The 26,521-nt window shown below is 38.7% G+C and overlaps 1 protein-coding gene across 1 annotated transcript in view; it reads right to left on the bottom strand.

Moving 5' to 3' along the window:
• Window positions 1-1,312: 1,312 nt before the first annotated feature.
• LOC149211456 (protein HLB1-like) overlaps window positions 1,313-26,521 on the bottom strand; it is a 257,251-nt gene continuing 232,042 nt past the window's right edge. Inside the window, exon 14 of the mRNA XM_089391501.1 lies at window positions 1,313-1,507. Coding sequence (XP_089247627.1) covers window positions 1,397-1,507 — 111 coding nt within the window. The 3' untranslated portion in view covers window positions 1,313-1,396. The remainder of the gene's footprint in view (window positions 1,508-26,521) is intronic.

Below are 26,521 nucleotides of genomic sequence, written 5' to 3'. Positions count from 1 at the left end.
CAGCAACACAGTTATTTTATCAGTTGCTGAAACTGGTGTTTCAGCAACGCCGATCGTGGTGTTTCAGCAATGCAAAATTTTGACGTCAGGTTCTGTACATTCAATCGGACAGCTGCCCATTTCGCACGGCTCTTTCTGCTCCAGGGGAAATTGCTTTGACAAAAATCAAGGCGTTGGAAGGTTAGAATGAAGACTAGAGATGGAAAACGATTTTCATACTCCCAAGTGGAAATAGCTCATATCCGATTCGCTCCTCTGGCAACAGAGTTAGAGGAAGGCTCCAGAAAGGCATACTCAGGTTGTCAGAATCAGCTGGTAACATCAAGGTAAAGAACCATCCGGCAGAGATACAGCGTTGCTTCTCCAAAAGACGACCCTGAATCAAAGATTGATCATGGAATCGTGGACTTCATGAACTCAGAGAGAAATGAAATTGAGAAACTCAATCCAATGTAAATGCAAGCGGCAGCTGTTTTGCCGCCTTTTAAATAAAAATCTAACCGTTAAAGTCAAAAAAAAAACAATAACAATAACAATAACAATAACAACAGCATTATATCACTGTTTTAGCTTTATTCTAATTCAAACAAAAAATAATAATAATAATAATAAATAAAAGAAAAACCTGCATTATATCACCGCTTTACCATTAATCTAATTAAAAATAAAACAAATAAAAAAACCCAAAAAAAGCTTTACCATTAATCTAATTAAAAATAAAACAAATAAAAAAACCCGAAAAAAGCATTATATTACTGCTTTACCATTATTCTAATTAAAAAGTCAAACCGGAAAAAGGTGTATATTTTCCTAAAATAAAAGTTTCAGGACTCCATCTTCAGTATGTACAATGTCGTTTCTGAAGTGGTTACATGGTCTTGTATGGCAATAAAAAATGCGCATTCAGAGTACACCTTTATTTAGACCGCTACAGTTTTCGGCAGATATTTTATATCCTACAAAGCCAGACCTGAACCTGCGACTTGGCATCTAAAGAACTCTATTGATTTGTATCTCATTAAAAAAACATCTCCAGTGACTACAACGAAGTGAAATTCTCGATGACTTTATTTTCGCTTAGAGTATGCGAGTTTTAAAAAACTTACCATAGCCACAATCACTGATCGAAAAACACTGGATCACTACTGTGTTATTGAGATTCCAAGCTTTAATTTTTTGCTTTGAAAAATGGGATTCCAAATTGAAAATTTCCAGTTGCGGTCACAATATGATATGATACCTTGAAGAAAAGAATGAACGAACGCAAATAATTCGATGATTTTGTGTAAATAAACAGACAGCGCATAAAGAGTTGAGAATCAAACAAACACCGCAAATACACATACGAATTCATGGTTCAATTAAATAATTACGGGAAGTGTCTTCTGAATGGCCTTCAACCAGTTATGACACCGGCCAGGACATCACTCTTTCCGCGTGCAAAAATAGTATACACAAGACGGATGGCATCTAGCCACCCATCCATTGCTTCCCAGGTGTCTGCAACCTACAATAGCATAGTCATTTACCAATGAGAAATAAGAGCATGCAATCTAGCTTTGCCAAAAGAGAGCAATTACAATTGTACCATCACAACAATGATATAGACTCATCGTGCCGAATATAATAAAACGTCAAAGGAGAATATTTGAACCGAACGGTTTAACTTCTTCTGAAATCATCAATGAACCTTATATTTTGCCTCTCTTTTATGGACATATCAGAACTACATTCACAAGCGGTGTTTGTATGGTTTGAACTTCAAAATCAAACTCATATCCCCTAAGAAAACAAGTGAGGTATATCATCACTGAATGGGCTGCACTGAATAAACCCATTCAAAGTGGAATGGGCTGCACTGAATAAACCCATTCAAAATGGAAGTACATAAAATATCTTATGCTAGGTGAAAAATAAATATCAAAGACCTGGAGAGAATTGCAGCCTCTGGAAAATATACTAGCAATAAAATCTAGGTGAAATAATAGTTACTTGTGAGTCAATAACCTATTTTTAATCCTCGCGAACCGTTCAGATCACGAGGAACACATTGAATAATTTATTCATAAAAACGGGGTGCAAGAAAGTTGGAACTGATTTGCGAAAAATACCATAAAAATAAGTAAGAAATTTCTCTAGTGCATGATAGAAATTCTTTCTAGTAAAACTTGGTTAGGAATGTAAAATATTTTGATTCTTTCTTAGTATATTTATACTAAATTCTTCCAAGCGGCATGCGAATTGCTGTCATTTGTTATTTTAATTAATCAACAACAATAGAGAACATAGAACTCCTAACACTGATCAGTGACAATGTTCGGTAATAACAACGAAAGACAAAAGATCATATAAAAGATTACGAAGCCATTGCAAGATGATAACTACTAGCTGCACCTCTTGAGTGGCTGTCAACCGAAAAGAATATTGCTTGTATTAAGCAGACAAGCAACTTTAAATTTTATTTTTGGAAAAGAATATAATGTTGAATAAGAATGATGACACAATAAGAGCAGGAGACTTACTTATATACCAAGCATCTCTTCATGGAGAAAGAATCATGCCACACTTAGACATGACTCTTCAACCTAATTACTAATTAACTAATAATTATTTATGGTTATTATCATTTACATTATTTCCTATATATTTATTTATAACATTGTTTTCCTCCTCAAAAAGCTTTGCCCTCAAAGCTTTGCCTTCAAAGCTTGTTAATGAAAAAGACTTGATCTCTTTTTCAACTTCAAATGTCTTTCTGTCTCGGAACAGTCATCTTCGTCGATACAAGTTTATATGATCGTCTAAGTGACAAACAAAATTGTCGCATTGAGAAATTATTAGACCATCCTAGATTAATCTTCTATGTAATTTTCTGATTGCTGGAATTTTGTAACAACTCGTCATCATAGCACTAGATTGATGTTACATCATTATTCTCTGCAACATCAGTGTGTTGTTTCTGTTCTAAATAGTACATACACGTAACTTGATTAAGTTGTCTACTCTTGTGATTCGGATACTGATATGGAACTTCTTTTTTTTTTACTTTCCCTTATTGGGCGTGTGGCAATTTTTTTTATTTTCTTCTGGTGAATGTTGTTGAGTTGGTTACGGAACATTCACTTGGGATGTTCATTGTTTGCACTGCCACATCTAAGTTTGTATTTTCTTCAACTCGCTTGTCTTCTTCCTAAGTTGTGATTTTCACCGATTCAGTGTCTGTTGTTTTTTCGTCAACTTGAATTCCTACATTTGATGCTTCGTTCTCGATAAGTTGTTGTACCTTGTTTTCTGATGACTTCTTATCCTTCTTAAGTTTCTTAATTTGAGTGAATATACTTTGATTATGGTTTCTCATACGTAAAAGTTCTTTGATTTCTGATTTATCAACCTTATTTTCAGTGTTTTGAATTTTAAGTTTTTCATCTTTTAGATCTTTGATTTGTTCTAATAAATTTTTAATGAAGTTCTTTAAACGTAAAGTTTCATCTTCATATTCTAATAACTGCTTTTCGAGTTCTTTCTTTGTGACTTTAGTCTTCTTCACTTGTGCAAGTAATTTTTCAACGTGGTCCTTGAGACGAGAAATTTCTTCATCCTTTTTCATTACTTCTTTGTAATGCATATCCACAAGATTTTTATGTTTGTGTTCTAATGTCTTCTTGTTTTGTTGAAGTTTGATCGTTTTCCCATTCTCTTGATCTTTGCGCTGCACTTTCTCGGTACACTAGATTACATTGTTTTGTGAGAGTGGTGATGGACATTCAACTTGCAATTGTGATTCCCATTTTTTTCTCTCCTCATTAAAATCAACATGTTGTCGCTCAAGTATTATCATTAATTGTTCTATATCTCTTGCAAATTGTTTTTGTTCATTACTTAGAGATTCCATTTCTTTTAATATTTTTTTTTAAGTAGCCCCTTTTATCCTTCAAAACTTTGAATTAAGCTCTAGGGGTTAATTATTTCTTTGAACCTCAATGATAAATTATTTTTCTTCTTCTTCTTTTTTTCCAAATCTTTGTAAATAAATAATGGACTTGAAAAATAATATATTCCTCCTTAATACTTTCACCAATACCCTTTTATGGGTTATAATAATTTGACTTTATAAACGATTTTTCCCTTGGTAATCTTTTATCCTTGTAAATATCTTTTTATTTTTTCAAAGTACCTTACTCAATAAGACACTTTATATTCTTCTCTTCATATATAATTAATCTTAATATGAAAGAAAATATATATATATATATATATATATATATGTTTTCCCTTGTAAAATATACCTTGTATTCAACTTATAATTTCCCTATTCCATTTTTTTTGGGACATTTAACTATGATTATATATATATATATATAATTTGTTTAATTGAAATACTATTATATTGGTTTAAGATTGTTGATTTGTTAACTAAATTTATTTGAGTTCAACTATTCCTTAACTTAACTTTAATTCAATTAGTCATATAAGACTTCTAATTTCAAAGAAGAGATACCTATGTGCAGTAGAGACGCGACCCTTTTGGAGATTCAAATTTTTTATGAGTTTAAGGGAATTGTGATCAGTTGGGCTATCAGATGTGATGTAGACAACAGGGGTGACAGCTTTACTGCATGAACAAGAAATATGGTGAGGCAGAGGGGTGTGCTGATCGGTAAACAACACAAGCACGGTGGTCATCTTTATTACGACGAACAGGGTGGTTATGGTTTGGGACAAGTGGCTCGGGAGAGTGCGACAATAATTTTTAGAATGTGGCTAGACCACTGTTGTGGGTAGAGCACAGATGCAACGGTTCTGACGGTTGTGGTTGGAGCGTGGATGCAACGAAAAGAACGTCGATGGTTGTGGGGTTGTGGCTCTGGAAACAGTCGCAGCCGCTGGAGTGAATGTCCCTGTGTGGACGTCAACAATGTTTGCCTGACCGAAATTGATGGAAAGAGGGCATGTTCGGTTGGCAGAAGCAGGTGGAATAAATTCGCTGCAGTGGCAGAACTCCGACGACAGCAACAAGCAGCGCAGCAGGAAAAATGAAAGGAAGCGGATTGCGATTGTCAAAGGTGGTGGCAACATGTGGTGTAAAAGAAAAGAAAATGGCTAGCATTTTTGACATTGGATAAACCAACTCTCCCCGTATGTTGCGTGACATGGGCTAACCGCCTCTCATGGATCTTTATCTCTGGCGATGACATCGTTGATTAACACCTGCAGGTTTTGGTCTAACGGCAATCGTGATTCCCAAGAAGTGGTATCAGAGCGTAGGTCACGAGTTCGATTCACACCCGACTTGCGTTGGGCGGCAGATTGTTGGACATTGGATAAACCAACTCTCCTCGTGTGTTATGTGACATGGACTAACTGCCTCTCGTGGATCCTTATCTCTAGCAATGTGATCATTGATTAACACCTGCGGGTTTTGGTCTAACCGTAATCGTGATTCCCAACATAGCAGTGGTAGCCAACGGTGGGGGTTGTTGCTAGGGTCGCGACAGCTGTGGGCACAGTGAAGACAAAGGATACATTCGCGAGAGTTTTAGCAGTGAGGACGGTGGTGTGAAACAAGTGCAGCGGCAACCCTTGGCTTCGGGAGGTCACAGTCGCAACTTTCTTTTTGTTGCTTCTTTTCTTTCTTTCTTTTTAACTCGATTTTGTATTTTTTTCTTATTATTTTATTATAATTTCTTTGATTTTTTTTTATAATTTTAATTTTTAATTTCTAAGAACCTTTTAAATGGCCAAAGGCATGATGACAAATCCAGTGGAATGGAGAACCTCCATAAACCTTTGTAGCGAAACGCTCCCAATCTCATGACGGCAACACAATTGACGATAGGTTGATGGCCAAAGGCCAGATCAAACGATGCTCTAATACCAAATAAAGCGAACAAAGTTCCTTCTACAGATTAATTACTCCAAAAGAACTTGGAATATAAAGATATCAATGAGGATACAAATATTATATATTAAATGTGTGAATAAGAATGATGATAGAATGAGAGCAAGAGGCTTGCTTATATACCAAGCAAGTGTCTCTTCATGGAGAGTCGTGTCTCATTTAGACATGCCTCTTCAACCTAATTACTAATTAACTAATAATTATTTATGGTTATTATCATTTACGTTATTTCCTATATATGTTTTCATGACATTATACAAGCATAATTGCTTTATATGATGTTAGAACAAATTATTCTTTGTACACATAAAGCAGAATAATTGCAGAGACAAAAGAGCCAAAAGAGAATGATAACTAATGTTTATAAAATTTGAAGGCTTTGTTCAAACTTTACACCAAGCCAAAACCAACCTAACAAGCACCCCGTTTTCGCTGTCTACTAGTTAGGCAAAGTGTCACATATCCTAGGGTTACCTAATTATTATAACCAGCAAGATGGCCAAACACTAACCTCAACAAGACATTCCACCACTAAGCATTTTTATTCAAAGTCCCCACTCTTTCTCAGATGATCATATATATTATTCAAGTTCATCCTAATATTGATTTAAACTTGATGTGATTCAAGATGCCCTGAGAAGGAAGTCTGAGTTCTACTAGAGATCAAGACATGATCCTAAAAGTTTAGACAAATATTAAAATATTCCCTTATCATGATATAAAAACATAAGACTTACTATTATCAAGCTTGCAAATTTGCATTGATAGTATTAAAAATTTGTACCAGTCAAGCATGCTCAGTGCATGCGGGAAGAGTAGATCAATTAATTAGTGCACCATGGTATGGATAAGCATCTTGTGCATGCATGAGAGACTTTTGTCAGAAAAGGCTCCTTTCTGATTACCCCTTTAGCACTAGGGACTCGAGTCTTTACTTACAAAAGAACCGTCTTCAGAGTTTTTAAGAAAGTCACTGTAGTTGATGACAAATTTCTTCTACAAATGAATCTTACCAATGGCTTATAGTTATCGTAGCTTCTGAAATCGCTATAATTTGCAAATGTGTCAAGTATTAGATTGATGATTATCTCAAAATGATAGGTTATAGAGGGCTCATTGTGTCGTTAAGGATGTAAGAATATAGAGGATGAGAAGGATGTGGCTAATATGGTCGGTGGTAAGGATGCACACAAAGATGCAAGGAAAAGGTTGGTGGTAGGACTTTGAAGAGAGTAACTAGCAAGAAGATTCCATGCATGAAGGGAAGTGTTGAAATTTGGGTAGCTCTGAAGGTATTTCTAAGAGGAGAAAACCCACAAAAAGGAGTTTGTTGAGCAAGGTACTAGTGTTGGGGTTTTGGACCCAAAATGGTGGGTTTGGAGCCAAGGGAATTAATATTACATTCTAATTTGTTGTTGACTGGTCAAACAAGGGTTTCTTGAAGGACAAAGAAGACCCCCAAGACACTCACACACAAATATAAATAGAGAGCCAATGCAGAGGCTAATCGCACATTGAGATGGACTTCATGTGTGGAGTGAAATAACCTTAAGAGGGTCGCAGATCTTAGAGAGAGGAGCCTAAAGTAGTCAGTAAGCCAAGCTAGGAATCCGGCTTAGTTTGTGAGTACAAGGACCTAGCCGTAGTCAATCAAGAAGGGTTGATGTTTGTTTGGCAAGGAGATTTGGCTCAACTGGAAAGGGTCGCAGTAGGGGAGGGTCTATTCAAAATCTACAGCCACAGGAGGTCTATCCTGACGCTGAGGCCTCGATCCGGGCCCAAGACTGGTAGGAAGCCTAGTTAAGGCTATCTGTTGTTGATTTTTGTAGCTTGGGAGGTACTCCACAACCCTGGGTCTTGGGTTTGTGTGAGTTGGCACAACAAAAGCACTTTGTGGACGAAGCACAAAACCCAAGGAGTGGGCTTTGCACCCAAAGTTGGGGGCACAAAACCAAACATAATTTTGGATGGTTTGACCATTGTTGCATGTGTTGCACCCTTAATGGAGTAAGGGGCAACTAAGGCAACCATGGAATATGTGATCAAATGAGAAAATAATTTTTTTATTTTATGTGGCGGGCTAAATAACATAATGTACACGTCGGCTTGACTTGAAGAGGTGTCTTTTGGAGGGTGGTTGTTGCACCTAGATCCCACATAAATAGAATAGGATAGAGACCTCATTTGAACACATCACAAGTGCAAAGACATACAAGAAAAAGGACCTCTAAACTGAAGGAGTCACAACCTCTATAGGAGTATTTCCAAGAGAAGAAGGATGAGTTGTTTGTGTTTCTTTGTATGCTTGGAGCAAACCAAGTTAGAGAAGTTTGCTGGCAGAGTTTAAAGGCAGATCTGTGCACATTTGGTTGGTGAAATTCTTTGTTCCACAGGGCCAAAGTTTTCTGTGCAATTGCAGGTTGGACGGATCTCTGATTTGGAGGCCCAAGAGTCCTAGAAGGAGCTGAACCTGGGTTGTAGTCACCAAGATAAACAGTGCAGGAATAGGACGCTTGAAGAGGAGGATAACTACAGGTTTTGAGGAGAAATGGCAGCAGATCTTGGGCAGACGTGACAGTGACAGAAAGCCCTAATCAGAGCGTTGAAGCTTTAGAGTTTAGTGCACAGGTCATGGGTTATTCGAGGACATAAATAAACGTCCAGAGCAAAGTATGTGTGCATTCGTATGTTGGTGTTTTTGCTAGGTTGATGTGTCCAGATTGGAGTGTCATGTCCCCATTTTTATCCTTCTTCATAGTATAGCCAGGATGGATTTCCAGCGCAAGGGATGGCCAAGTCAGTGGAGCAGGTTTATGTCATCAGGGGTCCCGATGGAGTTTTGAGGAGTTTTTATGGGATTTGATGGCATTCACTAGGGATATTCCATCATCCACACAGTTTGCCTTTCATTCCATCGCATTCCGACAACTTTCAAAAATCAACGTCATTATTGGGCATAACAGAATTAATTATGCTCGAGGTGGCATTCCGGGGAGATTAATTGATGGAACACCTCAGTGTAATAGCTCGTTGGAACCGAAACGAGAAGATCTATAGGATGGGGTGGTTAGATATGAGTTTCAGTGACCTGAGGAGAAGTGGCTGCCATTTTACCCTTTTCCAGCATTAAAAAGAGTATTTTAATTGAAATAAAAGAGAGAAAAGTGCTCCATGATTAAAATAATAATAAAAGAGGAGTCCATCAAATCTATAAAAGAGGAGTAGGAGACCATTGGAGGACATCTTGGTTTTGATATTGTTTCTTGTATGAGAGGTTGAGAACCTGGTTCCTTACTCCATTGGTAGCCTCAGAACGAAAACCCTTGGGTGATATAGAGAGATTGGGTGAGCACCCATCTCCCCTTGGTGGATTCATTCAGAATCCATAGGTGTAGTGATTGATTTCATGTTCAGTTGGGAGGTCGGTGTCAATATTATTACATATCTTGGACAACCATTCACAGCTATTGTATTAGCATATATTTCTATAATAAAGCTGGATTTTGTTGTTGCATTTCTCATTGTTCTGATAATCTTTTAATGAGATTTGTGCAATTTATGGATTTATGGTTTGGGTTTTGCATGAAAATCTTCTAGTAAATGCATGATAGTTCTATGTGAAGTGCCTATTCCAAATTTTCTTAATTTGGAACATTACAATGGTATCAAAGCTCAGATTCTGGCTCAGCCTAGAGGGTTCCAATTTTTATTGCGGATCAATTCAAAGGTTTCAAGATTTCTTTTATTTTGTCAAAGTCATTATTTTGCCAAAGAAATTTCTTTTTATAAAGTCGGGGCAAATAATATGTTGGCTCGGATACTCACTCAAAGCCATGTATTTCACTTTGGCCAAGATTCATTTTAAAGTGAGGCATTATTATAAGGGGCCAAACATTATTTTTTGAGGGAGTCGCAAACTATTATTTTAAAATCGGTTGAGTTCGTGAAAGCCGTTTTCCTTAGCACCTGAAGAGGGTCTATCTTTTTTTTGGCAGGCGTCTCCCATACGTAAAGAAAATTATTTATCAAAGGCCACATTCACCTAGCCTTTCAACAAGTGATTTTTAATCAAAGTATCGCAAGTCGAGTTTCTTGTTACCCGTGGAAAGGTCGGATTATGTCTTGTTGCAGAAGACGTGGACATAAATTTTGTGTTTATTGGTACATTGGTTCCTATAGAAGCTGAGCCCTGGGCCATTAAATGGGCGTATTATTGTATGTTAACCGAAATTGTTTTTTTTCCTAGTGGGGACCGTAGAGAAATCATTCCAAGGCAAAGTTGGACGAATATGGTTGCTTGTGGGCATGGCTCACTGTACGAGTTATAAGGTGAAGTCGTCGTATGCAATTTCTGGCACGATTCCATAATTTGCCGAAATTGTTAAATGTCGTAGACTTCTTCCCTCTTTGCAAAATCGAGATGGTATTACCAAGATCTATGCAAACTTGAAAGCAACAGATTGATTGCTCACTCAGGGGTCATAGGATTAGTCAACACTACAGGTCGTGGAGTTTTATGCTACAGCGCGTGGGAACATTATACAGGGCTACACTTCTCGTACGATCCTACAAAATGTTGAACATGCAATCACAAAGGTTAAATCATTGGTCATTGTTAAAATTGGAAACTAAGGCCAACTTCCACCTTAGGACAACTCATATGATGGAGATTATTATTGCATTGGATTCTTCTTTCCGAGAGGTACACTTTTGATATAAAGATCATCTCATTCTGACAAGTAGAAATGGAAATTTGAATTTATTCTTTCTCATGGACAAATTGTCAAGGTCAAACTCAGTGAAATGTAGGCTCATGAAGCCCAATGGATAGGTCTCCTCACCCTCAACGAATTGTATAAATAGGAATGCCCCTTCTCTCATTTTCACACTCACTCATCTCATACATCATCTTCTCTCTCCTCTCTTGATTGGTTTGTACTTTGTACACTGAGGCTCTCTTTCTCTTCGCACATGTGGAACGCTGGTTTCAAGAGGCCGAAATTTTTTTGATTAGGGCAACGTTGACTTGGGTGCTTTGACCAAGCGTTGACTTCTTTTTCTGGGCTAGAACTTTGATCTTTTTAGGCTGCATTCTTTGGCACGCAAATTAAGGAGTGGGGGCAGCGTGACCACATTGACTACAACATTAACTTTTTGGTTTGATAGCACAAATTACAACAAGGATTGTTTGGGTTGACCAAGTTGTTTTGGGTTGACTTTGACCCTCTTTGGAGGCCTTACTATTTTGTTGTTGACCGATCTTATTAGAGGCTGATTTGGCATCTCTGTTTTGGGCTTGTATTTATGATATTTGTACTCTCCCTCTCTCTGCTGAACTATTAAAGAATAATAGAAGATTTGATCAAAGGATTTCCCCACATTGGGGTTTGTCCCTAGCATCCGCCACATCTTGAATCCTCTTATCTTGGCTTGTTTTTTGCATGTGATTTTATGTTCTATCTGCATTTATTTTCAATGTTTATAAGTTAATGTGATTGCTACTAGATATAATTGGAAATTGTCATTGGGCTGCTAAAGGAACATTGAAGTAAATTGTGCTTAAGCATAGAACACAGCACTGTTATCTAAAATTAACATGGTATCGGAGCACAAGTGAAGACAAAGCCCAAGCATGAGTGAAGCAAAGAAATCACTAAGAGAATTTGTTGGACAAGGACTTGGAACTAGTCCCAATGACGACTACATCTTTCTTCAAATCTGAGGACAAGCTTAAGGACAAGTTCGACCATCATGCAAGGAAGATGACTTTGGATTTGACTTTGGAAGAGAATGATGCCATGGACTATGTCAAAGGAAGAATAGCAGAGCCTCCTTCAAATTCATATGTTGTTGCACAAACCAAGTGAAAGAAAGGTGAGGTAAAAGCTAAGAAGATTATTGTTGATTCCATTCATAAGCCTTTAGTTGCATATATTTCTGATTTGGAAACATCTAGGGTGATGTATGAAAAGTTGGTTGGGGTGTTCAAAGTAAACAATGCAAATCAAATTCTCTTTCTCAAGAACAAGATGAAAGATATCAAGAAGGAGAATCCATCCAATCCTACTTCATAAGGATTACCGAGAACAAGAACGATCTCCTATCTATTGGTGAAATCATTGGTGACCGGGAGCTCTCTCTTATTGCTCTTGGGGGCCTTACAAGAGATTGGAATGTGTTCAACCCTACCATTCTCAACAATGATAGGATTCTGGGATTTGATGAACTATTGGCCAGATGCACTCAAGAAGAAGTAAAGATGATGGAAAGAGACAAGCCCTCAAATGGAAGCAATCATATTGCTTGCTCCGCTCATTCTAAGAGAAGGAACAATGTTGGTCCAAGGAATCAAGGACAAGGGTTCAAGTCACGATTAAAAGAAGGAAGAAAAGGAAGGTGTTTCAATTGTAATAGGTTTGGCGACTTCGCTAGAGAGTGTCCTCACAAGGATACTCCAAGAGATGATGACAATAATAACAACAACTTGAAACACAATGGCAATCAAAGGAACAATGGGTTCAATAACAAAGGAAAATGGAATGCTCTTGCTGCTCGAAATAGAGGTGGTCGTCCTCCCAACAAGTCGAGAAACTCTAGGTATGATGAAGTTAATGTTGTAAAGAAAATAATTTTATCTTATTTCTGCCCTCTCCACCACCTCTCCTCCGGATACATTGGACCATTGGTTGATTGATAGTGGTGCCTCACCTCATTGGGTACAAGGAAGCCCTCTCTAACTTGGTCGAAAAGAAGACGAATATGGAGATTATACTTGGGGATAATGTCATTTATCCTGTGAAAGGAATTGGGGTTGTTACTCTCTACTTAAATCAAGGTTAAACCCTCCACTTACAACAACTACTATATATGTACCTATGTAACGGCGAAAAGTGGTATACACAGCAAAAATATTAAAATACTTCGTAGACAGAGATCCATGTAGGACAGTAATTGTAAATTGCATATTGTATAAAGAATTGATGTAGGATGATTACAATTGAGAATGAGGATCCTGTATATATAGCCGGGTAAGTACCCTTTCACAAACAGGGATGTCTCTAAGACATGCCTTTTCATTATTAACTAACTAACTATTAATTAATTTACTTATTATTTATTATTATATTTATATTATTATGATTATTGTTTATTATCTATTTTTATTTATTTTTACATAATTTATGTTCATAACATTGTCTTCTCCATCAAAAAGCTTTGTCCTCAAAGCTTGTTGATTCAAAAGGCTTGATCTTTTTTTCGCTTTTCGAATGTATTCTCATCTTGGTACTGTCATCTTTGTTGATATAACTTGATATTATCTTCTAAGTGATAAACAAAAATGTCACACTAAGAAGGGATCAGACCATCCTAGATTAATCTTTTGTGGAATCTTTGGGTCACTGGATACTTCATGTGAATTGTTATCACAAGACTTAATTGTAATGACATTAAAAGTCTTTAGAACATAAGTTTGTCATTTATGTTTAGATTGATTGTGGTGTCTATCGACGTGATTTAGATGTGAATAGAGGGTTCTTTTGGTTTGGTTTTCCCTTATCATGCTTCTAGAATTTTCTTGATTTACTTCAGAAACTGATGTTATTAATTTAATTATACATTCTTCACTTGAAATTTTCATCGTCTGAACTGCAACATCTGAATATGTTTTCCCTTCAACTAGGTTGTCATCTTCTTGAGTTCTGATATTGACTGAATTAGTGTTCAGTCATCTTTCTTCAAATTGGTCAGCTACATCTAAAGACCTCGATATGTTTTCCGTGTTGAATTCTTCTAGTTTGCTTTTCAATATTTTTTTGTCATTTTTAAGTTTCTTAATTTCCATCAATAATTTCTCATTGTGGTTCTTGAGGTGAGTAACTACTTCATTTTTGTCAATGATGATTTTGTCAATTTCCCTTTGCATATTTTGTATTACTTTTTTACTTTCTTGAGAAAATGACTTTTGCAATATCTTGCATATATTCTGATGTTATGGAATCTGGCTTCACTGTAACATCCTGTAATGTTATCTTTTTCTTTTTGTAAGAAAATGTCAGAAACTTCTTTTTCGTATTCAAGATCAAGGAACCAAGGGTTTCCATCCAGAGTGAACCTAAAATAATGTCACCGTGATCGCTCCATAGTGTTTGAACTGAGAATTGTGATACGAATGTGTAATCTCCAACGTTTAATTGTAAATTGGTTATGTCATATATTTTGTTGTTAAAACAATCATTTTTCAATAATATTTGACACAGGAATCACTAATTGGTTTGCGATTTTAGGTTTTATATAATTTTTATTTTCGGTTGACGACATAGCGATAGTAACATCTTTCCCACAATAAACACTTTAATTCTAAATAGTACTAAGGCATAGTTATATTTAGTTTCTGAAAATTTCCTTTCTCTTTCATTATAGACTCCATTCTTTTCTTTTCAATGATTAACTCCATATTCCTTTTCGTCCACAATTTTATTCAATGATACTAGGTAACTTTTGAATAATCCTTGGATGCTTCCAAACCTCCTTATAATTTATATATATAATTTGATAACTCCCTTTATAATACTTAGCCTCTATATAACTCTTTATAAATTTAAAATAGCTTCCTTTTGCTTCAAAACTCTTTTATTTAATTATTTCCTTTTAACTCTTGCAATAAATGTCTTATGGGAAAAAAAACATTTTACATGTTTATCATGCACCAAGTTGCAATATATCTAACCAAATCCATTGAAGCAGTTGCAATGGACTGGTGTTTATTTGTACCTTAATACGTATTCCCTTGCTAACTTAAGCAACATTAATTATTGGTACCTTTATTTAATTATGAATCAATGGGTATCAAAGGTCACACCAATTATATGGATGCTTAATAGTTACAATATGATATGTATATACCTTGCGAATAACCTATCACCGCAACTTTTATCTTGATTCAATTAGTGAAGTCTGTTTGCCCAATGTCTGATTAGATTAACATTTCAACGGTTGTGCCCTCATTCGAACAGGTGTGATTGATCGTTGGTTTAATGTGGTAAATGACACGCCTTGTTAAGGTTGCACGACCACTATTCGAAAGGCAACAAGATTGTACGCGGCAACAATAGACAACTATGAAACGACAAGGATAACGAGGGACAATCAGGAACTAGACAAGTAGCCTCAATACGAACAACAATGGTTCTGGTGTCGGAATTAAGGAGCGGTGACGGCTGGAGGTAGACGTTGTGGTTGTGCAGCGGTGGTTGTGCAGCGGTGGTTGTCGGTCGACTGACTGGCCAAACGGCAGCTCACACCCCGAGTGACAGTGTTTATGCGATGGGGCGGTTGCGGAAGTTGTGTGCGGCGGTTTCAAAATGGAGAGTAGCCTGGCGATGGCATTAGTGCTAGCTATGACGACAAGGTCAACCAATTGGTGGCTTGTTGTTGTTTCAATCAAATGTGGTAGCGGTGGTCGATTAGCTGTCGAAATTTGGAGTGCAACTCCGCTATCCTTGGTTTTTTTATATATTATTTTTTTATTTTTTTTTATATAACTCTTTTTCTTTAATTCCTTTTTTCCGTTTTTTTAAATCAATCTAATTTTTTTTATATAACCTCTTTTTTATATTTTTTATATTTTTCAATTTAACTTTCTTTTTATATCTTGATTTTATTTTATATATATATATGGCCAAGGGCCTGATGACAAGACCGAGAAACTCCAAATTGTCGCAAAACGCTTCAATCCTGATGGCTACAATGTTGACGAAACCTTGCTGGACAAGGGCATGGATCAGACATGCTCTGATACCAATGTAACAGCCAAAAGTCGTATATGCAACGGAAATATTAAAATACTTCGTAGACAAAGACATCCATGTAGGAGAGTAATTGTAAATTGTATATTGTATAAAGACTTGATGTAGGATGATTACAATTGAGATTGAGGGTCCTGTATATATAGCCAAGTAAGTATCCTTTCACGAACAATCGTGTCTCTAAGACATGCCTTTTCATTATTAAATAACTAACCATTAGTTAATTTACTTGTTATTTATTATTATATTTATATTATTATGATTATTATTTATTATCTATTTTTACTTATTTTTACATCATTTATGTTCATAACAACCTAATTTGAAAAAGAACTTGGTTTCTATTTCTGCAATGGAAGACAAAGGTTTTAAGGTGACATTCATTGATGGGAAGGTTCGTCTTTGGCAAAGGAATCCAAGAGATGCATTCATTATAGGATTCAGGGTTGAAGGTCTTTATCAGGTTGGAGGAAGTCCATTGGGAACAATGACTTGTGATACTTCTCTTCAATCCTAATTATGGCACTCAAGATTTGCTCACCTTCATTTCAAAGCCTTACCCGATGTAAGGAAGATGGTCACAGGGATGCCCAAATTCAACTTAAATCATGAAGCTGGAAAACATACAAGGGGACCATTCCCCTCAAGTGAGACTCAAATCACCAATATTCTTCAATTGGTCCATTCTGATCTATCGGGTATGATGTCAATGACATTTTTGTCGATGACTTCTCTCGCAAAATATGGATCTACTTCTTAAAGAAGAGGGATGAAGTATTCAAATGGTTTCGTTCCTTCAAAGCCTTGGTCATGAATAAAATAGGGAAGAATATTAAAATATTGAGGACTGATAATGGGACCTAATATGAGTCAAATGAATGCAAAGACTATTGTAGATAAGCTGGCATTAAGAGGGAGACTACAACTGCATATACTCCTGAACAAAATGGTGTTGCAAAAAGGAAGAATTGTACTATCATTGAAGCCATCCGGGCTATACTTCATGATCAAGGTCTTTCGAAGTTCTTATGGGGAGAAGCGGCCAACACCACTGTGTATGTCCAAAATTGATGCCCTCATCAAGCTTTGGACTTTAAGACACCCGAAAAAGTATTCACTGGTAAGATACCTGATGTTTCTCATTTTCATATTTTTGGTTGTCCAGTATACTTTCATATGCTGAAAGAGAAAATAAACAAACTAGATGCATTTGGGATGAAAGGAACATTTGTGGGCTATAGTGAAACTTCGAAGGCATATAGAATCTATGTGCCTGGTCAAAAGGAAGTGGAATTAAGTCATGATGTCACTTTCGATGAAGATTATGATCTTAGAAATATTAGAATATGTCTATTTAGTATTTAATGCTCAGTCTTCTAGCTGTTGCTAATTTTATTCTTTTAGCAGTTTCTTAGATGAAACTGTTTGTACATAGAAACCTGATGTTTCTATTATTGTAAATATCTTTGTATTATCATTGAGTCGTTTGCTCTTTGTGTAATTATCAATTCATTCAATATTCTTTTACATGAGTGTTTCAAACTGTTTTATGGTATCAGAGCACAGGAATTTTTTTCGAAATAATTTTTCATAGATTGAAAAATTCAGTAGTTCGTTTCGAAACTGCTCCCAGGGTCTGGAGATTTCTTGAGCTTCATTCCTTTCTAAGGTCGAGCCCTCTGTAAGCCAGGTAGCCTTCACTGAGTCTTCGCCTCGGCTTTGCTCATTGTGATAAAAGCTTACAGTCGTCAATCTCGATACAGAAAGGGATTCATCTCCTGCATTATCATTTTATGAGGATTTAAATTTGTGGCGGTGCTCAGAATCGCGAACAGTCTATTTGTTTTGAAGTCGTGTTTTGGAAGCCGTGCAGGACAGCCGACGTTTTTTGAAGAATCAAGATTCGAAACAGCTGCGGGGTCTGTTCTGAGGAGGGTTCTGTTCTGAGGGGTCTGTTCTGAGGAGAGATTCGAAACTTCCGACACTTTTCAGCGGCACCGAAACTCGACTTTGCCACACGGGAAAGTGGCATCACTCCCTTCGACACTACTTTCAATGTTAAAGCCATCACGGGTCGCAAAATCAAAATCAGAAGCGCTGTCGGACAAACGAGTGGCTGCCTCAACACAATTCGACGCACCATCCGAGCTCTGCCGTCACTGACTGGGCCCGACAAGCCGCCCATCAAAACCCCTCCTCGATTCAGCAAAAGTTTGTCGGACGTGATGTAGGGTCTCCACGGGACGTGATTCGGAGGTTAGCCGTAACTATAATTTGATTCCGGCACTTGATTCAGATCCGCTGTTGAGTTTTTTTTTTGCCGCGATCCGACCGCCAAATTCGTGAGCTGCTCCTGCTGAATCGTGAAGGACGTGCAGAACGGGATTAGAGCCTCCATATATTTGCTGAGAAATCAAATTTTTTTTACAGACCGAGATTCTTCATATAACGTGCCGGCAGTGTCACGTAAGTCACCATTTATTTGCAGAGAAATAAAGTTTTTTAACAGATCCGAGATTCTTCAGATAACGTGACGGCAGTGTTACATAAAGGTAGTTTCCAGCTTCTCGGTTTTTTTATTAGAAATTGGATTAAAATTTATTGTGATCTTATTTGAAGACAGTGGGACCAGAATAAGAATCACAGTAAATTTTTTTTTAGCGTGGTCAAACCAGCACCACAGTTTTTTTTTAAGTAAGCATCAAAAGTTATTTTTTTGAAGCAGCATCACAGTCAGTTTTAACAGTGGCGTGATCAGATCTGAGTAAAATTTTTTGTGTGCAAGACTATTTCTTTCACCACAGAATTTATTAACATTTTGGTACAGTCATCTTGAAAGAAGATTTTTAAGCAGGCAGCTACACTTTGCTGTGTATCAGACTTCTGTATTTAACTTTGGGAAAATGGCCACACTCACCAATCTGATGTTAGAAGGAAAACAACGCTTTAATGGCAGCAACTATAACATTTGGAAACAAAGAATGCTGACCATTTTTGAATACAAGCGTCTTGATCAGCTCATTTTGGGCAAAGAGCCTCGTCCCGGTACAGCTGGTACCGATCAAGATAAATTTGATGATCGAAATCGGGAGGCTGTTATGCTTCTCAAGCTTTCTGTCGCTGATGATCAGTTACCACAGATTCCCTCTGGCAAGATCGCTGCCGAAATCTGGCAACAGTTGAAAGAACTGCACGAGACATCTGACAAAAGCAGAGCATTTTTTCTCAAAAATCAGTTGTTTTCCATCATGATGGATGAACATATGTCTTTACAGGAACATCTCAACAAAATTAAAGACATTTGAGATCAGCTCGAAGCCATTGGTCGGACCATGGAGGAAGAAGATATGGTAGTCATTACTCTGAAGAGTCTACCAAAATCTTATGAACATTTCATAGAAACTCTCAACATTACAACCACAAATGTTGATCTGAAGTTTCCAGATCTATGTACCAAACTTCTGCAGCATGATCGGTGGAAACAGCAGTTTGGTAGTAGTACTTCATCAGTGTCCTCGGAAAATGCTTTTGCTGCAAAATATCAGTCCTCTCAGTCTTTTCAGCAGAAAGGTTCTCATCAGTCTTTTGATCCTGCTAGGAAGAAAAGTGTGCAGTGTAACTACTGTCACAGGTTCGGTCACATGAAGAAAGATTGCCGACAGCGGATTGCTTCTAAACAGAAGAAACAGGGAGGGCCAAATCAGACAGCGAATGTTGCAGAACATTCTGAGCAGACAGAGTCTGCCTTTTACGCCTTTATGGCTAAAAGGTCTTCGGAACATGTTCCTTCCTCTGCATGGTACATTGATTCTGGTGCATCACGCCACTTCTCTCACAGGCGTGACTGGTTTATTGACTTCTCACCTTTCAGTAATTCAGTGGTATTTGGTGGAGGTGAAAAGTACAATGTAGCTGGCAGGGGTACAGTTCAAATTCAGTCTGGTAGACGCACGCTCATATTTCTCAATGTATACTATGTTCCTGGTATGGAGATTAATCTGCTATCTGTCAGCCAGATTATGAGGAATTCTCCTCAGCTTGATGTTGTGTTCAGTACACACAAGTGCTCCATCATTGACAGGGAGACCAGTCTAACAGTTGCTGTTGGTCTAGAGGACCATGGTCTATACAGGCTACTTGACACCGGTGACTTTCCAGAAGTAGCTCTAGCAGCACGTGTCTCTCCCATCAGCACTCTATGGCATCAGCGATATGGGCATCTCAATATGCAGTATCTCTCTCAGCTCTCTCGGGAGGGACTTGTGTCAGGATTACCTAATATTCAGACTCAGCAGTTGGGGGTATGCAGCGCCTGTCAAGCGGGAAAGCAACATCGGTCTTCATTCAAAAATGGAGAATCTTGGCGCGCATCCAAGGTACTTCAGTTACTTCATGCTGATATTTGTGGTCCTATGAATACAGCTTCTATCACTGCTTGCAAATATTTTTTACTTATTGTAGATGACTTCAGTAGAAAGATGTGGGTGTATTTTTTAAAAAATAAATCTGATGCTCTTAGTACCTTTCAGAAGTTTAAAACATTAGTTGAAAAAGAATCTGGTTGTAATATCATGACCCTTAGGACCGACAATGGGGGGGAATTTTGTTCCTCAGCTTTTGCCAACTTCTGTGATATTCATGGCATCAAACGTCAATTAACCACACCTTACACTCCCCAGCAGAACAGTGTTGTCGAGCGTCGCAACCGCACGGTTGTTGAAATGGCTCGTTCCATGTTACAACACAGGAGTATTCCAAACAAATTCTGGGCTGAAGCAGTATTTACTGCTGTTTACCTTCTTAACCGATCACCTACTCAGGCTGTTAAAGGGAAGACTCCTGAAGAAGTGTGGTCTGGTCGTAAGCCTAAGATCAGTCATCTCAAAGTTTTTGGCTCAGTTGCATATGTTTGGATTCCATCTGCTAAGCGCTCTAAGTTGGATTCCAAAAGTCAGAAACTCATGATGACAGGTTACAGTGATCATCACAAGGCCTATAGCCTGATAGATATAGCCATTGGTCGCCTTAGCTTCAGTCGAGATGTAGTATTTGATGAAGACAGAGGATTCTTTCAGTCTTCTTCTTCTGAGCAGCGTTCTGAGGATCCGCCTCACAGTGTTCTTCTCCCAGTCAGTCCACCTGATGGGAGGGATGATGTAGCATCAGGATTTGATACTACTCTATCTGAGCTTCCTCCAGAAGCTAATCCTCCTCTTGCTGTTCCTATTGCTCTTGAGCCTTCTTCTCTTCCTCCTGATATTGGTTCCTCTAATCCTGATATTGGTTCTTCTTCTCTTCGGCCTAAATGGTGGGCTAAAACCATAGGTGATCTCCGGGATGATGAGCTCCTTGAAGGTAGAACTTCTAGACATAAGAACAGACAACAGTCTACAGTCAATTTTGCTCTTATGGCTAACCTTCACAGTATTTTTGAGCCTCAAACCTATTCAGAGGCTAAGGGTACATCTGAGTGGGAACAGGCTATGGAAGCCGAATTCCAGAGTCTTCAGAAGAATCACACCTGGACACTTTCTGATCTTCCTGCCGAAAAAAAGCCCATAGGCTGCAAATGGGTGTATAAAGTAAAATACAAAGCTGATGGAACCATAGACAAGTATAAAGCTCGTCTTGTGGCTCGAGGGTTCTCACAGAAGGAAGGCATCGATTATGAGGAGACTTTTGCTCCTACAGCCAAGATGAGTACCATAAGGCTTGTTCTTGCCCTAGCAGCTCAGTTCAATTGGAAAGTTCATCAGATGGATGTAAAGAGTGCTTTCCTAAATGGTGATCTTCAGGAAGAAGTCTACATGACGCAGCCTCCAGGATTCAAGGTTGCTGGTCAAGAACAGAAAGTGTGCCGGTTAGCTAAAGCAATCTATGGATTGAAACAAGCTCCTCGGGCTTGGTACATGAAAATTGATCAGTATCTGACAGATCAGGGTTTTCAGCGGAGCCCATCTGATGCAAACCTGTACATCAAGCATACTGGTGCTGATATCTTATTTGTTGTTGTCTATGTGGACGATCTCATCATTACTGGCAGCTCTGCACATTTGATCCATGGGATCAAACAAGATCTATGCAGAACTTTTGAGATGACAGACTTGGGACTTCTTCATTACTGTCTGGGGGTTGAAGTTTGGCAGACTGAAAATCAGATTTTTCTCTCTCAGTCCAAGTATGCCAACAATCTTGTGGAACGGTTCAGAATGCAGGATTGCAAACCGGCCACGACTCCTATGGAACCAGGGCTCAAACTTTCAGCACAATCATCCTCTCCTCTTGTGGATGAAACTTTATTCAGGCAATTAGTGGGCAGTCTCATCTATCTTACTGCTACCAGACCTGATATCAGTTTTGCAGTAAGCTACATTTCTCGCTTTATGTCAGCTCCTAAAGCTGATCATTGGATAGCTGCAAAGCGGGTGCTACGATATGTGCGTGGTACTTCTGATTATGGCCTCTTATATACTCGCAGCTCCAATCCTATTCTCAGTGGCTACACTGATTCTGACTGGGCCGGTTCGGTTGATGACCGTAAATCTACAGCTGGGTATGTGTTTAGTCTAGGATCTGGTGCTGTTACTTGGACTAGTAAGAAGCAACAGGCAGTGGCTCTCTCCTCAACAGAAGCAGAGTATCGGGGAGCAGTTAAGGCATCCTGTGAGGCAGTTTGGCTTCGCCGTATGCTTGCAGATATGCATGTTTTCCAGACAGGGCCTACTTCTTTGTTTTGTGATAATCAGGGAGTGCTCAAACTTGCCAAGAATCCAGTCTTTCATGAACGAACAAAGCATGTGGAAACTCATTGCCACTACATTCGCCAGCTGGTTGAAGACGGCTCAGTTCAGTTGCAATATGTTCCCACAACAGAGCAGCCCGCCGACATTTTCACCAAGCCGCTTGGTCCTGATAAATTTGTAAAATTCCGAGGGTCTATTGGTGTTGTAAATAGATTGAGCATTAAGGGAGGGTATTAGAATATGTCTATTTAGTATTTAATGCTCAGTCTTCTAGCTGTTGCTAATTTTATTCTTTTAGCAGTTTCTTAGATGAAACTGTTTGTACATAGAAACCTGATGTTTCTATTATTGTAAATATCTTTGTATTATCATTGAGCCGTTTGCTCTTTGTGTAATTATCAATTCATTCAATATTCTTTTACATGAGTGTTTCGAACTGTTTTAAGAAAGATTCGAGATCTTCCTATTCCTAGATAGGGCAATGATGATGCGGATGCAGAAGAGCAGGATGAATCTTCATCCAATAAACCGATGCCCAATGTTGAAGGTCCGATGGATCCCATTGATCCACCTCCTAGTGAACCCACTACTTCAAAAAAAAGACCTTTATGGCTCAAAGATACTCTTGAAGATGCCGAGAAACACATTGCACCGAGAGGGACATTTCGTGAAAGGAAGAAGCCGAATAGGTAACAAGGGTACCTAGCTTCCATGAGTACCATTGTACAATCTGAGCCTTGCACATTCGAAGAAGTCATGAAGCAACAAGTTTGGAAGGATGCGATGAACGAGAAGTATGAGTTGATCATGAAGAATGATGTCTAGGATTTGGTTCCAAGACCCAAGGATAAGTCCATGGTGTTGATTTGTGGTAGCATCAGATGTGCTCTAGCCATGAAATTTAGTGGAGAGGTTGGGGCACATGAGATCTCCAATACCCAGAAATGGTTTGGGCAAATTCTAAACAGTTCAAGAGATATTAAAATAATTAATATTTTTAATGGAGTCCCTAAGTCTAAACTTAGGGAAATTAAAATATTAATGTGGATTAATATAAAACTGTGTTAGAATAGTCCAAAAAACATGGATCAAGCCAAATCTAATCTTAGTCATTGATTAGGGACTTAATCTCGGTCGTTGATATGTCAATGAGAAAAGTATAAGAGGGGGCTTGAGGGTCACTTGGAGAATACACCAGATGATCAGTCATTCTATTCTCTAGAGCAGAGTTTGCTAAGAGAGATAGAATCAGTGATCGGAGTCGCAGCTGAGAGACATTGAGTACAGAGAGGCATAGAGGCAGAGATAGTGTCGGAAGAGCAGCGCAGGAGCCAAAGAGAGTGACGCAATAGTAGCCAGGGCTCACGCAGGGCCACGCAGAGGCAGCTAGGAGCTGCACAATGCTTCCGAGAGGCCAGCGTTGCTCACGCAGAGGGCTAGAAGGCTGACGCAGGGCCTCCTGAGGTTGACGCAAGGCCTCCTGAGGCTGACGCAAACCCATTCAGGGTGACGCAGGGCCTCCTGAGGTTGACGCAAGGCCTCCTGAGGCTAACGCAAACCCATTCAGGGTGACGTAGGGCCAGCACTGGGCAGAGAGGGGCTAACATAGTCCAGAGAGGCAGATGTTGGGGTTTCTGAGGCAAATTGGAGCTAAGGAGCTGCCGGAAGTTTTATCCGAGGTTTTATCTAGGACATTTGTCTCAAATTGAGAGGTACCACTGCCAAGGAAATTCTTTGTTGGGCAAGTTGGATTTGGCACCTAGATTGTACTCTGATATTGCTTAATAAGAAAACCCTCAGATGTTGCACCGGTTTTCCCACATTGGGTTTTTATGGAGACATTGGTCCAAATATATCGGTGTCATTTGGTGTGATTCTTTCTGTTTCCTTTAGTTGATGATCTATAGTATGTTGAGCATGCACTAGTGTTTATTTTCAATATTTACATTGTAAATAACTTGTTAAATAACGAAACAAGTAGGTAGGAATAAATCAATAAAGTGCATGGAGGGTTTCTAACTGGTAGATTTAGAAACTTCAACACATGGTCACTTTGAAATGGCTCTACAAGATCAAACATGGTGCTGATGGGAGTGTTGAGAAATTCAAGGCCAGTTTTGTAGCTCGAGGCTTCTCTCAAAAGGAAGGAGTAGATTACAATGAGATATTTGTACCAGTTGTCCGATATACCACCATTTGTTCGATCATAGCCCTTGTTGCCTCGCAAGGATAGAACCTACACCAGATGGATGCCAAAACTGCGTTCTTGCATGGTTAGCTTAAGCCGGAAGTGTATGTGGAACAACCTGAGGGGTTCGAGGTTCAACATCATGAAACACACGTATGCAGGTTCAAGAAAGCCCTCTATGGTTTGAAGCAAACTCCTAGGGCTTGGTATGAGAGAATCGATAGCTATGTTATGAATTTGAGTTTTACGAGAAGTGATGTTGACCCAAACCTATACTTCAAGTTTGAAAAGGACAAGCCTCTCATTCTGGTCCTTTATGTGGATGATCTCTTTCTCACAGTGAATGACCCTCCCATCCATCAATGCAAGAGGGAGTTAGCTTCTAAGATTGAGATGAAGAACCTAGGACTGATGCGTTATTTCCTAGGGTTGGAGGTCTGGCAAAATCAAGGTAAGATTTTACTTTCATAAGGAAAATATAATGTGAAGCTACTTGAGAGATGTAGGATGGTGGACTGCAAGTCTATGACTACTCCAACGGAACTCAACTTTAAGACACTATGTGGAAGTGTTGTTGGGCCTGGATTGGCGAACACTACCAAGTATCGTCAACTTGTGGGGGCACTAATGTTTTTGGTCAACTCCCATCCTAACATATGCTTCATTGTGAACACGTTAAGTCAATATATGGTCGAGCCTCATCACATTCATTAGATTGCTGCTAAGAATCTTTTGAGATATCTCTGGAGCACAATCCACTATGGACTGAGATACACAGTCGGGGATTTGAGACTATATGGATACACAGATGTTGACTGGGTTGGTAGTGTGGTGGATCGTAAGAGCACGTCTAGGTGTTGCTTCTCTTTGGGAACTACCTCTATATCTTGGATGAGCCAGAAGCAGAAAACGGTTGCATTAAGCACTGTCGAGGTTGAATACATCGCTGCGAGTATGGCCTGTTGTGAAACAGTTTGGTTGAGGAAGCTCTTCAATGAGCTATTTGCGCACGTGCTAGATACAACTGTGATCTTCTGCGACAACCAAAGTGGGATTCGTCTATCAGAGAATCTCGTGTTCCACGACCGCTCCAAGCACATTGATATCAGGTACCACTTTATCTAGGATATGGTACAGTAGGGAGCAGTTAGGCTCCAACTCATTAGGAGAGATGAGCAGATTGCAAACAATCTCACGAAGCCTCTTGAGAAGCTCAAATTCTTAACCTTCCGAGAGAGACTTTGATTCGTGGAATGACCCTCCTATGAGGGTCCCATATGAGTTGGATACAGGACTCTAGGAGCTCTTAGGGGCGTGGGGTACTTCTTGGAGCTAGCTATGAGCGACCTATATGGTGAGTGGTTCACCTTCCCCTAGTGGTGTGTTGGATACAGGGTGAGTGGTTCACCTTCCCCTGTGATACCCCATTATGGTTGACATGTGTAGGGTGAGTGGTGTGAAAATTTCTAAACTGAAATTCTACTACTGCAACAATTGATTTATTTCACCTACTTATTATTCACCATAAGTTATTTACGAAATCCCTTCAGTAAATATTAAAATAAATTCTGCTGCAGTTATCACACAATTACCCAGAGAAAAAAAATACATGCACAAGAACCAATCACATCAACATAGTTATTTTTGGATAATTTTTCCCAAAAAACCCAATGTGGGAAAATCAATGCAACAGATGATGGCTTCATCAATCTTCAGAAGCAATTTCTTTTACAAGGAATGATTTTACAAAGAAACTGAAAGAAAACACCTGAGACTTTCCCTTTGAGACCTTCTGACACTTTGGCGACCCTGCTCCCACTTCTATGTCACCCCTGCGTCACTCTGTGTGGCCCTGAGTGGCTCTGTGTCCCTCTGCGTTAGCCTA

The sequence above is a fragment of the Pinus tabuliformis genome, chromosome 1_1 (genome assembly GCF_031772625.1).
Source record: "Pinus tabuliformis cultivar Carrire ecotype Pingquan chromosome 1_1, CPIR1, whole genome shotgun sequence".
Lineage (NCBI taxonomy): Eukaryota > Viridiplantae > Streptophyta > Pinopsida > Pinales > Pinaceae > Pinus > Pinus tabuliformis.
This window is presented reverse-complemented; position numbering and strand designations above follow the sequence as displayed.